The 14,717-nt window shown below is 42.0% G+C and overlaps 1 protein-coding gene and 6 non-coding genes across 7 annotated transcripts in view; 1 reads left to right on the top strand and 6 right to left on the bottom strand.

The window, feature by feature from the left end:
- The window catches only part of LOC144527007 (contactin-associated protein-like 4), a 293,082-nt gene that overhangs the window by 259,425 nt on the left and 18,940 nt on the right, over nucleotides 1-14,717 (top strand). Inside the window, exons 20-21 of the mRNA XM_078264821.1 lie at nucleotides 11,640-11,879; nucleotides 13,850-14,077. Of these exons, the coding sequence (XP_078120947.1) occupies nucleotides 11,640-11,879; nucleotides 13,850-14,077 (468 nt within the window). The remainder of the gene's footprint in view (nucleotides 1-11,639; nucleotides 11,880-13,849; nucleotides 14,078-14,717) is intronic.
- Nucleotides 1,883-1,965, bottom strand: trnal-uaa (transfer RNA leucine (anticodon UAA)). The gene has a single exon. It is a non-coding gene; the product is annotated as a tRNA-Leu (tRNA).
- trnal-caa (transfer RNA leucine (anticodon CAA)) lies at nucleotides 3,549-3,631 on the bottom strand. Its single transcript has one exon. It is a non-coding gene; the product is annotated as a tRNA-Leu (tRNA).
- trnal-uaa (transfer RNA leucine (anticodon UAA)) lies at nucleotides 4,836-4,918 on the bottom strand. The gene has a single exon. It is a non-coding gene; the product is annotated as a tRNA-Leu (tRNA).
- trnal-caa (transfer RNA leucine (anticodon CAA)) lies at nucleotides 6,514-6,596 on the bottom strand. Its single transcript has one exon. It is a non-coding gene; the product is annotated as a tRNA-Leu (tRNA).
- Nucleotides 7,234-7,316, bottom strand: trnal-uaa (transfer RNA leucine (anticodon UAA)). The gene has a single exon. It is a non-coding gene; the product is annotated as a tRNA-Leu (tRNA).
- On the bottom strand, nucleotides 12,494-12,576 carry trnal-caa (transfer RNA leucine (anticodon CAA)). Its single transcript has one exon. It is a non-coding gene; the product is annotated as a tRNA-Leu (tRNA).

The following is a 14,717-nucleotide window of genomic DNA, read 5'->3' as shown; positions in this document are numbered from 1 at the left end:
GGAATGAGTTGCAGAGATCCAGAGTAGAGGTAGGGAGGGTGTTGGTCTGAGGCTTGATGAGGTTGTTCATTGTGGAGAAGAGGGTTCTGGGGTTTTGACAGGGGTTGCTGAGGATGGTGGAGAGGTAGGCAGATTTAGCAGCAATGAGGGCATCTTTGTAGGCAGTGAGGTGGAATTTGTAGGTTTCATAGTGGACTGTGAGAGATGATTTTATGAGTGGTGAGTTCTGTGATCCGAAAGTTCTGATTGAAGATAACAGCGAGGCCACCTCCACGGCGGGAGGGGCGGGGTTTGCAGATGTAGTTGTAGCCAGGGGGGGATGTTTGGTTGAGGGAGAAGAAGTTGTTGGGTTCTTGCCAGGTTTCGGTGAGCAGGAGGAAGTCCAGAGTGTTGTCGAGGATTAGTTCATGGAGGGCAGGGGCTTTACTGTTGAGCGATCGGGTGTTGAGGAGGGCAAAGTTGGCATGGTGAGAGGGTGGTGGGATGAGGGCAGGCTGGAGAGATCTGAGGTTGTCCCGGTTAGCAGTGCGTGTGGTCGGTGGGGTGTGGGGGTATTGCAGTTGAGGGGGGACAGTGAGCGGCTTTGCAAATGATTGGAGAGTATGATTAAGTGTATGTGAAGTGCGGAAAGCACTGTAGTCCAGCCCGGGTTTTCTGTGCAGCCTACGGTTAAAAATATAAAACATAATTTAAAATATACAAATATATTTGTATATTTTGTATTGTATAATTTAAAATATACAAATATATTTTGTATATTTAAAATATACAAATATATTTTAAATTATAACATTTATCGTAAAATTATTTTTTTTCAATTTTATTTAAAAATAAAATGTATTTTATATTTTAAATTATGTTTTATATTTTTATGGGGAGGCCAGGCTTCCTTTGGCCTCCTAGAGAAACCGCCACTGACTAAAGGCTACCGGGGGGTTAAAAAGAAACAAAAAACTAAGCAACTAGTACAACGTTTTTCTCGAAATAATAGTACTTTCCTCCGTCTATCTTCTCTCCCTCCAGCTGAAGGTCTAATGTGTAATGTTAATGTTTATATCACAACCTCTCTATCCTCAATCATTCATTGACCAGCCTCCCACTCCCACTGCTGGGTCATTCCTTTGGTCTGGATTCATACTGATTGGCTCCCAGGCACCAACTTGATGCTCAACATGATCTTGCGTGAAGATTGATTGAGAGGTTACAGTATGTATTTATTAGGGGTGGGGATAAAAATTGAAAATTGTATGTATCGTGATTTTTTTTGCGACAATTTTCAAAATCTATTCTTTTCCCTAGAATTTATTTTTTAATTTTTTAGACAATGATTCACCTAAATATGTTCTGTTTATACCGTACCTCCGACGGTGACTACATCATATCTGTTTCCAGCAAAACAGGCCGGAAGCAGGAAATGCAGAAAATCCATGTTATGTTCTTCTTTACAAATGAAATAAAAGTCAGACTGGCTGACGTGATGTCCATTCTTTTTAGAAAACAATTCGTTTTTAGAAATGTCTCATGATATATTGTCTCTAGAAGTGTATACTCATCGAATCGCAATACTTTTAGCAATTGCAATGAATAAAAATCCCAATCCACATCGAATCGGGACAAAAGCACATCACCCCTACCTGCTGTAGTCTTTTTACATCTTTGTGTCAATCGGGTGTCATTATTTTTTGTCCCCACCCAATTAGTGCCAAGTCTACACAAAGCAGAACTGTCACTGGGCAAACAGTTGTCTGAACTCAGTATTAGAACTTAATACATTGTTGGGGAAACAATCATACTTAATACCAGTAGTGGCATTTGAATCCAGGAACTCCATGAGGTATTTTTCACTGTACAGTTGTACGTGTGATCATTGTTAAAGTCATTCTACCAGGAGTGGGGTTCGAACCCACGAGAGCTTATGCTCATTGGATCTTAAGTCCGACGCCTTAACCACTCGGCCATCCTGGTAGCAAGCATGTATGCAAACATGTAGAGATGATTCTACGTCATCAGCTGAAGGTCTACTGTATAATGCTAATGTTTATATCACAACCTCTCCATCGTCAATCATTCATTGACCAGCATCACACTCCCACTGCTGGGTCATTCCTTTGGTCTGGAAAGAGCTCAACAGTCCCGCCCCTCCTCCGAAAGACCTTGGGTTCCGGAAGTAAATTTCCCATTCATTTCTCCCATTGACGTCTGGAAAAATCCGTACATAAAGAGTTTTAGACCATGCCTTAGGCTAACCAGCTACGACGTGACTCATAAGCATACAACATATAATTTCTACGGAAAAAACAAACAGAAAATCCAAAAAAAGTCAAAGGTACAAGACTGTGTACATAGTTTCATTATCGAGCGAAGGAACTACTCATCCCATTAACCACCGCGCAACACTGAAGAAAGGAAGCTACGTTAGTTTAGCTAACAGCTAATTCGGCTAACCGCTAGCTGAGACAGTATGTAATAACTTTAAAAGACCCTCAAAATTAAACCTGAAAATAACCGTTAAAATATAGAACAGCTGTTACGTCAGCTGTAGCCTGCTTTACCCAGTGTTAAGTTTGAGTTAACGTTATTTTAGACTGAAACAAGCTGTCAGCTAGCAGTTAGCTGAATTAGCTGTTAGCTAAACTAACGTTAGCTTCCGGGTGGAGGCTAACAGCAGAAGCGTGGAACCGATCGTGTTTCGTGCTGTGTTGTCAATCCTCGTAAAACAGGATTATCATTTTGGGCATGCACATGATGGTTCGTGCAGGCAGCTCCCCCTCCTCACCAGCATGAGTTCCACCAATCAGAGGCATCACTGTTGGATTGTGGGATTGTTCAGGATTTTGGGTAGTGGAGTACTTATCCAAGACATTGCGAATAAAAGACATTTATCTCAAAACAAGGTTGGTGCCCCATGAACTTTTGGCATCTGTATGAGCATATACAATCGCTGAGTCATGTCGTAGCTGGTTTTAAGTCTACCGTCGATGGTTACGATTTTATGGCTTATACTCCAATTTATCAATGGAGAAATTGCATTGTATATCTACTTACGGAACCCGCTATGGGCGGGACTGTTGAGCTCTATTCATACTGATTGGCTCCCGGGCACCTTCATCTTGCATGAAGATTGATTGAGAAGTTACAGTATGTATTTAGTAGGGGTGTGGGGGAATCGACTGACTTGACATGTGATGTGCATTCTTTTTTAGAAAACAACTCGTTTTTAGAAATGTCTCATGATATATTGTCTCTAGAAGTGTATACACAATACTATCCAATCGCAATACACATCGAATTGGCACCCATGTATCGCGAAAGAATGGAATCGGGCACTAGTATTTAAGTATACAAGCTTAGTTCATCTCTGCAGTCCATAAACATCTTTGTGTTGGTAGGGGGTTATTTTTTCCCACCCAATTACTGCCAAACTAATGTGCTGATTTGATTGGCCATCTAGACCAAGCAGAGCTGTCACTGGGTGCACAGTTGTCCCTCTGAACAAATTATTGGACACACAGTATTATTCGTAACTTATCAGAAAGCAGTCTAGTTCATACCAGGAGTGGGATTTGAACCCACGAGGACAACTGTCCATTGCATTTTGAATGCAACGCCTTAACCACTCGGCCATCCTGGTGATGTTAAGAGTAGGCCTGTCACGATAACAAATTTTGCTGGACAATAAAATTGTCCCAGAAATTATTGCGATAAACGATAATATTGTCATTCTGAGACCATTTTCATCTAATATAATGATAATGGCATAATAATGCAGGTACACCTTTTCAAAGATCAATACACTTTTATTTCTAAAGAATATTTAACACTGGAACTGGAAGACAATATCCACAATATGTCTTTGATCTCCTTTAGTATGTCGTCTTTCATGCTGTTGTACAGTTGTGGAATTGCCGTTTGTGACATGCATATGTTCTCCCAGGTAATACGTACTGGTTGTAAAATGTTTGCAGCATTCCTCGAGTGTTTGTGCGATAGACTACAGACTCTGTACTACATTTAACAATGATTTATTAAACACTAACTATTAAATTTACAACAAAAACACACAAAGTGTCAATCATGCATCATTATTTTTTGTCCCTACCCAAGTGCCAAGTCTCAAACTAATGTGCTGATTGGTCATCTACACAAAGCAGAACTGTCACGGGGTGTATAGTTGTCTGTCTATAGTTGCAGAAAATCCATGTTATGTTCTTCTTTACAAATGAAATAAAAGTCAGACTGGCTGACATGTGATGTCCATTCTTTTTAGAAAACAATCAGTTTTTAGAAATGTCTCATTATATATTGTCTCTAGAAGTGTATACTCAATACTATCCAATCGCAATACTTTCCGCAATTGCAATGAATGAAAATCCCAATCCACATCGAATCGGGACAAAAGCACATCATCCCTGCCTGCTGTAGTCTTTTTACATCTTTGTGTCAATATTTTTTTTTCCCACTCAATTTCTGCCAAGTCTCAAACTAATGTGCTGATTGGTCATCTACACAAAGCAGAACTGTCACTGGGTGCGCAGTTGTCAGTCTGAACTAAGTATTAGAACTTCATACACTATAACTTCTGGGGAAGCTATCAAACTCAATACCAGGAGCTGGATTTGAACCCACAAGGACAAACATCCATTGCATCTTGAGTGCAATGCCTTAACCACACAGCCACCCTGGTGATGTTAACATGTCTCTAAATGGCAAAGTTACCTGACACACTAGTTAATGATTTCTCCATAAAGAGCTGCATAATAACCAGGTTCTGAATCTCAAGTTCACAGTTATTTTTTACAGTGCAGTTGTGCATGTGATGCTTGTTAAAGTCATTCTACCAGGAGTGGGGTTTGAACCCACGAGGGCTTATGCCTATTGGATCTTAAGTCCAACGCCTTAACCACTCGGCCATCCTGGTAGCGATCACTAATACAAAGTGGTAGAGATGATTCTACGTCATCAGCTGAAGGTCTACTGTATAATGCTAATGTTTATATCACAACCTCTCCATCGTCAATCATTCATTGACCAGCATCACACTCCCACTGCTGGGTCATTCCTTTGGTCTGGATTCATACTGATTGCCTCCCAGGCATCTTCATCTTGCATGAAGATTGATTCAGAAGTTACAGTATGTATTTTGTAGGAGTGTGGGGAGGGGGGGAGGGAATCAACTGACTGACTTGACATGTGATGTGCATTCTTTTTTAGAAAACAATTTGTTTTTAGAAATGTCTCATGATATATTGTCTCTAGAAGTGTATACACAATACTATCCAATCGCAATACACATCAAATTGGCACCCATGTATCGTGAAAGAATGGAATCGGGCCCTAGTATTTAAATATATAAGCTTAGTTCATCTCTGCACACTGTGATCTATAAACACCTTTGTGTTGGTAAGGGGTTATTTTTTTCCCACGCAATTACTGCCAAGTCCCAATCTAATGTACTGATTGGCCATCTACACCAAGCAGAACTGTCACTGGGTGCTCATTTGTCAGTCTGAACTAAGTATTAGAACTTCATACATTATTATTTGTAACTTAGGAGCAAGCAATCCACATAAGCAGAGTGTAGGTAATACAGTAACTAATATTTGTCTTGTGAAACCTGCTGTTGTTTTTTGTGTCACTTCTATCTATCTGTCCATTGCATCTTGAGTGCAACACCTTAACCACTCGGGTATCCTAGTAATGTTTACGTGTTTCTAAATGGCAAAAGAAAAAGGTTGTTAGATGACACACTAGTTACTGAGTTCTCCGTAAAGAGCTGCATAATAAATACTCCTTTTCAAGGAGAAGTAAGTGCTCTCATTGCAGTAGTAGTCATGTCAGATTACCGCACAAGGAGCAGGTTTGGAATTGGAAAACTCCATGATCCATCCTATGATTCTACGTCATCAGCTGAAGGTCTAATGTGTAATGTTAATGTTTATATCACAACCTCTCCATCCTCAATCATTCATTGACCAGCCTCCCACTCCCACTGCTGGGTCATTCCTTTGGTCTGGATTCATGCTGATTGGCTCCCAGGCACCAACTTGATGCTCAACATGATCTTGCGTGAAGATTGATTGAGAGGTTACAGTATGTATTTATTAGGGGTGGGGATAAAAATAGAAAATTGGATGTATCGTGATTTATTTTTGCAACGATTTTCAAAATCGATTCTTTTCCCTAGAATTTATTTTTTATTTTTTAGCCAATGATTCACCTAAATATTTTCTGTTTATACTGTACCTCCGACGGTGACTACATCATATCTGTTTCCAGCAAAACAGGCCGGAAGCAGGAAATGCAGAAAATCCATGTTATGTTCTTCTTTACAAATGAAATAAACGTCAGACTGAATGACATGTCCATTCTTTTTGGGCCAAGTCCCAAACTAATGTACTGATTGGCCATCTACACCAAGCAGAACTATCACTGGGTGCACCGTTGTCAGTCTGAACTAAGTATTAGAACTTCATACATTATTATTTGTAACTTATGAGTAAGCAATCTAAAATATACCAGGAGTGGGATTTGAACCCACGAGGACAACTGTCCATTGCATCTTGAGTGCAACGCCTTAACCACTCGGCCATCCTGGTGATGTTGACATGTTTCTAAATGGCAAAAGAAAAACGTTGTTACCTGACACACTAGTAATCAGTTTTTAGAAATGTCTCATTATATATTGTCTCTAGAAGTGTATACTCAATACTATCCAATCGCAATACTTTCAGCAATTGCAATGAATGAAAATCCCAATACACGGGACAAAAGAACATCATCCCTGCATGTTTTTACATCTTTGTGACAATCAGGTGTCATGATTTTTTTCCCCACCCAACTAGTGCCAAGTCCCAAACTAATGAGCTGATTGGCCATCTACACAAAGCAGAACTGTCACTGGGTGTATAGTTGTCTGAACTCAGTATTAGAACTTCATACATTATAACTTCTGGGGAAGCTATCAACCTCCATACCAGTAGTGGGATTTGAACCCACAAGGACAAACATCCATTGCATCTTGAGTGCAATGCCTTAACCACACAGCCATCCTGGTGATGTCAACATGTCTCTAAATGGCAAAGTTACCTGACACACTAGTTAATGATTTCTCCATAAAGAGCTGCATAAACACTCTGCTTACCAAACAAGGACCAGGTTCTGAATTCAGAATCTCAAATTCACAGTTATTTTTTTACAGTGCAGTTGTGCATGTGATCCTTGTTAAAGTCATTCTACCAGGAGTGGGGTTCGAACCCACGAGGGCTTACACCCATTGGATCTTAAGTCCAACGCCTTAACCACTCGGCCATCCTGGTAGCAATCACTAATACAAAGTGATGATCATTCTAGGTCATCAGCTGAAGGTCTACTGTATAATGCTAATGTTTATATCACAACCTCTCCATCGTCAATCATTCATTGACCAGCATCACTTGGTCTGGATAGAGCTCAACAGTCCCGCCCCTCCTCCGAGAGACCTTGGGTTCCGGAAGTAAATTTCCCATTCATTTCTCCCATTGACGTCTGGTAAAACCCGTACATAAAGAGTTTTAGACCATGCCTTAGGCTAACCAGCTACGACGTGACTCATAAGCATACAACATATAATTTCAACTGAAAAAACAAACAGAAAATCCCAAAAAAAGTCAAAGGTACAAGACTGTGTACATAGTTTCATTATCGAGCGAAGGAACTACTCATCCCATTAACCACCGCGCAACACTGAAGAAAGGAAGCTACGTTAGTTTAGCTAACAGCTAATTTGGCTAACCGTTAGCTGAGACAGTATGTTGGACTCTTTTCTTCTCCGGAGTTGCCCAGGGTGTGAGGCGCCGGGCGGGTGTGGGGATACTTACAAGCCCCCGGCTGAGCGGCGCTACGTAGAAGTTCGGAGAAGACATGGAGAAGGACTTTCGGTCGGCACCAAGGGGCTTCTGGAAAACCGTTCGCCACCTCAGGAGGGGGAAGCAGGGAACCATCCAAGCTGTGTACAGTAAGGATGGGACGCTGTTGACCTCAACGGAGGAGGTAATAGGGTGGTGGAAGGAGCACTTTGAGGAACTCCTAAATCTGACTAATACGCCCTCTATGGTAGAGGCAGAGCTGGAGGATGATGGGGGATTGTCGTCAATTTCCCTGGTGGAGGTTGCTGAGGTAGTTAAACAACTCCACAGTGGTAAAGACCCAGGAATTGATGAGATCCGTCCAGAAATGCTTAAAGCTCTGGGGTTGTCTTGGTTGACGCGCCTCTTCAACATTGCGTAGAAGTCTGGGACGGTGCCTAAGGAGTGGCAGACCGGGGTGGTGGTTCCCCTTTTTAAAAAGTGGGACCAGAAGGTGTGTGCCAATTACAGGGGTATCACACTTCTTAGCCAAAGTAGGGGGTCTGGGGGTCCTCTGCCAGAAAAATATTTTTGATTCGAATCCCATTTCCTGCATTTCTACATTCATTTACAGGGACGGAGGTGATATAAAATCCAGGAAATAATTAAGTTTATTTATTAATCCTGGAGCCTTTTCTGTTCACTCAGCAGTGGGTTAACCTTATTGTTATCAGCCTGCATTAAAATACAACAGGTGCATATTGCTGTTCAGTTAAGCACTATTATTTAAAGTTGTGACCATTATTTTTATAATTATTCATGTGACAGTCATCGTTACTGTTATATTGCTGTATGAAAACTGCTGTTCATATTGTTGTTAGAAGTTTGATGAATATATTTTGGCAGTTGTTGAGATAATTATAAAAAGCTGATAAAGTTGCAAAAGGGCAATATATAAAGTGCTGTACATGTGTGCCAAATACACCAAAAATGTTTTTCAGGCTTCTGCATTTTTGGGTCCATAGAGCATGCTTATGAGGATCTTTCACTTGCTGAGCCGGCTGACTTCCTGCTGGCTCCCTGCATTTTACAGCTTTTCAAGACTTTTTCAGTTTTTATTGGACCTTGCTTTGCAAATTCAAATACAAAAATGTGACATTTTGGGATGTTTATGATGCTCGGAAAAATGTATTCACCTTTACAGCAGAATTTGATAACTCAACTGTTTAATTTATATTAAGTCTTAAAGTTGTGCATAATTAAGGGTGTGTCTCTTTGAGTGACAGGTGGCTGTCATCACAGGATACGGGCATCGACTGTAGGCTCCACCTATTTTCCCATTTTTAGATTAGCCGAAATCAGGCATTGCCAAGATAGCGTCAGCCGGAACCACCAGGAGCACTTTAAGCTTCATTTAGGCTCTTTACAAACCTATGGGTGACGTCACAGAGTCTATATCGACGCCGTTTCATTTCCGGGTCACCTTCTTGCTTTCTTTCTGTTGGCATTCTAAACCCGGTGGATTCGTGAGGACTATGGTTAACTGCTCCTCAGATCTCTGCAGGGTAAATCCAGACAGCTAGCTAGACTATCTACCAATCTGAGTTTCCCGAGGCTATTAATTAAATTTGCTCTACCAGACATATCCAAGGTTTTTTTTAAGCATTTCAAGGAAACCTTTAAGTTTTCTCAACATTTGCGTCACTGCTGCGAAGGTTTCAAACCACTGACCTCAACAAACCGCCACTCTCTGTAGCCTCCTCTCACAGTTTCGTTCACTCTGCCGTTCAAATGAGCTCAACCTGACTCAACCTGCTGCACCCCACTGAGGAGGCCACTCATGAATATTTTAACGTTTGCTCATTGCACAATGAACTGTTTTCCCCATTGCTCAAAGCCACATACACGCAGGCGCTCATGCATGAAGTCAAGTGAGTACACACACATATGCACACACACACACACACACACACACACACACACACAAACTTGTAAATTTCTCCTTACTGTACCCCAGCTACTGCACTGTAAGTATAGGTACATAACATACACAATCATTGTCACACTTTCACTTATACACACATCCAACACACTGTGATTTGATGACTTTTGATGGTGTTGTGGTGTTTACCCAACACTCATGGTGGGTGTTGCATGGGGGCTGCCACCACCTGTTTTTAATGATGTTTATTTGGCACACGTCTGAGGAGTGAAAGGGCGGATGGTGTATGTGTGACTGACTGGCAGATGTTTAAGATGAGGGAGGGAACGCATCAAGCAGATAACTCCCGCAGATAACCGAACAGTGTCACTACCCAGTGTTCCACGAATGATGGTAACACGACCGGGGCTTTGTATCTTTGCTGTTTGCATTTTTAAATGACATGTTCTAATTTGTATTCTCTTAGCTCGCTGACTGTTGAAGTGTGTTTGCCTCTTCGGAACAGAGACAAATTTGTTAGGCCATCAAAGGACGGGTCTTCAGCTCGCATTAATGTTTCAGTGAGCTCAGCGCTGAAAAGAAAAACCAACCCTGAAGATAACTAGCAGCCTGGTTTTTTTTAGACATAAATCTGCTTGATGAATAAGAAAGTAGTCGTGTTTCAATAGAAGAGGTTGGAAAGTTGTTTGGAGAATGGACTGTCCTGAGTGCTAGTTACCAGTGCGTCCCAGTAGAAGATAGGGGCCAGTATTTTATTTTGAAAGGGTTCCACTGTTCATCTAACATGTGTCTGTGTACAATTGTATTCACATGTAGGCTAGACAGTAATCAGTTTTTGCCAGATGACCACTTTTTGGCATATGACACTGGTAGCCGGTGAGTCGCAATTAATGATTAATAATCTTTCTAGTCTCATTGCAGTAGTCTATTTGTGCAAATGATTAATTCAATTGAATTGAATTGAATTCAATTTATTTATAGTATCAAATCATAACAAGAGTTATCTCGAGACACTTTACAGATAGAGTAGGTCTAGACCACACTCTATCATTTACAAAGACCCAACAATTCCAGTAATTCCCACAAGAGCAAGCATTTAGTGCAACAGTGGCAAGGAAAAACTCCCATTCAGGCAAAAACCTGTGTGGTGAGGAAAACTTCCTTTTAGAGAGAAAAGACAGACCCAGGCTCTTGGTGGGCGGTTGTCTGACGGTGCCGGTTGGGGGTACGATGAACAGTGGCAATAATAGTCACAATAAAGATAATGGAACTATGACTAGAAATAGTAGTTGTTGTAGTAGTTCATGGCGTAGCAGGGCACTGCAGGGCGTATCAGGGTGAAGCAGAGCATAGCGTGACGTAGCACGGCGTAGCAGGACATAGCAGGGCAAAGCAGGGCGTAGCAGGGCACTACACGGCGTAGCAGGGCATAGCACGGCGTAGCAGGGCGCCTAGCAGGACCACGGCGACAGCTGCAACCATGATTTAGGTGCCAGCCTAAATTATCCTGGATTTTTTTAATTCTGCTTTTGTGAAACAGCCCCCAGGATGGCAAAAAGAAAACGTTACCTGAGACACTAGCTACTGATTTCTCCAGTAAGAGCTGCATAAAAAATACACTTTTCATTGCAGTCATGTCAGATTACCGATTCAAAACCTCCATGAGCTACCTTTTATTGTGCAGATCTTGTAATGATCCTTGTTAAAGTCATACTACCAGGAGTGGTGTTTGAACCCATGAGGGCTTTAGTCCACCCCTCAACCACTCAGCCATCCTGGTGACCAAAACATTGTGGGAGCACTGGTTTTGATTGATCAGCTGAATGTAAAATAAAGTGTAATGCTGGTGTCATGCACTGTTTAAATGTTTTCAGGAGGCACAGCGTCCAGGCAGAAGGGATTTCGGGGATGTATTCGCTCCCTGCAGCTGAACGGCGTCACCCTGGACCTGGAGGAGAGGGCCAAGATCACACCCGGGGTTCGAGCCGGCTGCCCGGGTCACTGCAGCAGCTATGGCTTGCTCTGCCAGAACCAGGGCCGCTGTGTGGAGAGAACCAACGGCTTCCACTGTGACTGTGGCCTGTCAGCATACACCGGAGTCTTCTGCCATACAGGTACACACACACACACATATGAAGACACACATAAGTAAAGTTTTCCTGTTGCTGGTGAAGTTAGTCCACCTGATGAATGTATATTTAGTCCAATAAATCTTCTGTATCAAAACACAGATTTATTTGTGTGCTGGTCTGAATTCAAATACCATGAAAGAATTGTACTGAACTTTGCCACTTTTTTGGTTCATTTTCTGATTTTCTTGAAACACTGTTGTTGCTATGCTACTTCCTCTGATGTAGCACTCATCTAATGTAAAAGGAAGTGACAAAAGTTTAATATACCAACTCATGATATACAAGCTCATATCTGCACACTGTAGTCTATCTACATCTTTGTGTCACTCAGGCGTAATGTTTTTTCCACCTCCATTGTGCCAAGTCCCAAACTAATGTGCTGTCATTGGCTGGTACTAACTTGCTGATTGGCCATATACACCAAACTGAACTGGTCACTGGGTGCTCAGTTGATCTTTATAAACCATTCTTTGAAATGTATGATGATGGAATCTACATATGCAGAGTGTATGTATTACAGTAACTAATAGTTGCCTTTTGAAAGCTGCTGTTGTATTTTCATGTCACTTCTATAATTTTTCACAATGTTGAACTTATACCAGGAGTGGGATTTGAACCCACGAGGACGACTGTCCACTGCATCTTGAGTGCAACGCCTTAAACACTCGGCCATCCTGATGAGGTTAGCATGTACCTCTAAATGCCAAAAATCAATCATTGTTACCTGACACACTAGTTACTGATTTCTTAAGTGCTGTATAAAAAAAAAATACACATTTTCAAGGAGCAACAGGTAGCTCTCAAAGCAGTGACGTCAGATTACCTACAAGGGTACACAATGTATCTTTCCTTGACCCATTTTACAATGGACAAGTCAGACTCCCAGGAGTGTGGTTCAAACCCACAAGGTCTTTTTCCCCATTGGCTCTTAAGTCCAACACCTTAACCACTCAGCCATCCTGGTTACAGGATGAAGTGAATTGGACACATATGTGGAATACATCAATAAAGGTGCAAAACTGTTGTACAAGGCAGAGCGTATGCATTACGGTAACATGACCATTATGTCAAGTTTCAAACTAACATTCGTCTTTTGAAACTTTGATTTGCATTGTACATGGTAGAGATACATCCATGTCTATCACGTCCCTCCAGGAGACCCGACTCCTCCACCTGCCTCACTTCATGGGAGGAGAGAGGCAACCTGGAAATGTGTTGTAGAGGGATGAGACATCCTTTCCTCTGAAGCGTCACGTGAATTTGTCAGCTGTTGGGGCGGACTTAGCAACCCTTTCAGCTGCACGGCTTCCAGGAAGGCTGCTCTCTGTATCTTCGCCTATAGCTCCTCGATGATCCCTCCTTGATGCTCGCTCCTCGGTCCTCGGGGCAGGAATAAGGGCTTTGAGACGGCAGGTGGAGCGAGGAGCTATTAAATAAGGCACATGAGATGCACCCAAGGTTGATACTGGTTTTCTGAGCGAGAGGTTAGGAGTTGCTAATCAGGATGACATAATGGTCATGGCCCAGCCACAGTGGCCTTAAGGATAAGGCACTGGTCTCCTTAACCGGGGATTGTTGGTTTGATTCACATCTGGAGTGAAGATATTACATCGTTTCAATTGATACAGGCTTATCTTAAGTTTGATTGTCACAACACCAAGGCAGGGTTTTTACTGCATAGAGGAATTTGTGGTGCCCCCCCCAAAGAGGTTTTAACCAGCTCCAAAGGAAAATCACCAGCACAAATTATCAAATTGTCAGAAATAACAGGAAAATGCATTGATTTCTGTCAAATAAGGTAACACAGACTCAATGCCTTTACTGTACGAGGTCCGACCATGCTTACTGCCGTGCGTAGTCGACTCACAAAGGCTGATTCTGAGTGAGAAAAACCCTGCAAGGTGTATATCAACAAAAGTCACAGCTTAAAGTCCACATACATCTTCCCGCAGAGGTGTCGGCCAGCTTTAAGTCAGAGACGTCCGTCAGCTACACCTTCAAGGAGAATCCATACAAGTTCAGCGGGAACAGCAGCTCTCTGCCGTCCTCCATCTACTCCGACATGACGCTGAGAGGAGAGAACATCTCGCTGAGCTTCAGGACCAACCAGAGTCCGGCTCTGCTGCTCTACGTCAGCTCCCACTACAGAGAGTACCTGGCCCTGCTCATCAACAAGCACGGTGAGGAGGCTTTTATTTTAAAAGGCTAGAGGTTGTGCTTCCAAGTATTGTGCGGGGTGACCAAAATGGATTTGTATAGGGAAGGCAAAGATTCCATAATGTAAGGCGTGTTCTTAATGTACTGTTCTGCCAAAAAGAAGAAAAAGACACGGCTCTTCTCTCGCTTGACACAGAGAAGGCCTTCGATAGCGTTGACTGGACTTATATTATAGCTCAGTTTGGTTTTAACTACATTTCGTAACTGGATCAAAATATTACATCCCAACCCTGTGGCTGAGGTACTGAATGAATGTCTGAGCCCTTCAGTATTACATGAGGTTGCCCCCAAGGTTCACCTCTATCACCACTTCTGTTAATATAGCTATTGAACTAGCAATAGCAGTTAGATCTAGTAGGCAAATACAGGGGATTACAATTCACAACAGAGGCTTTTATGTGGAAAGAGTTTGTTCTTGTGGCAAGCTTGAGGGGGAGCGTCTTGTTTGATTTAAATCTTCTTCCTTGTTAATGGCCTCCTCCCCTCTTTTTTTGTTCTCCCTTGTGGTTTCATTTATTTGAATTATTTTTTTAACAAGATTATTCAAAGCTGGGGATAAGACGTTTGTACTGAAGTTTCTTCAAATCTTATCTTAACTCTAAT

The sequence above is a fragment of the Sander vitreus genome, chromosome 12 (genome assembly GCF_031162955.1).
Source record: "Sander vitreus isolate 19-12246 chromosome 12, sanVit1, whole genome shotgun sequence".
Classification (NCBI taxonomy): Eukaryota; Metazoa; Chordata; class Actinopteri; order Perciformes; family Percidae; genus Sander; species Sander vitreus.
This window is presented reverse-complemented; position numbering and strand designations above follow the sequence as displayed.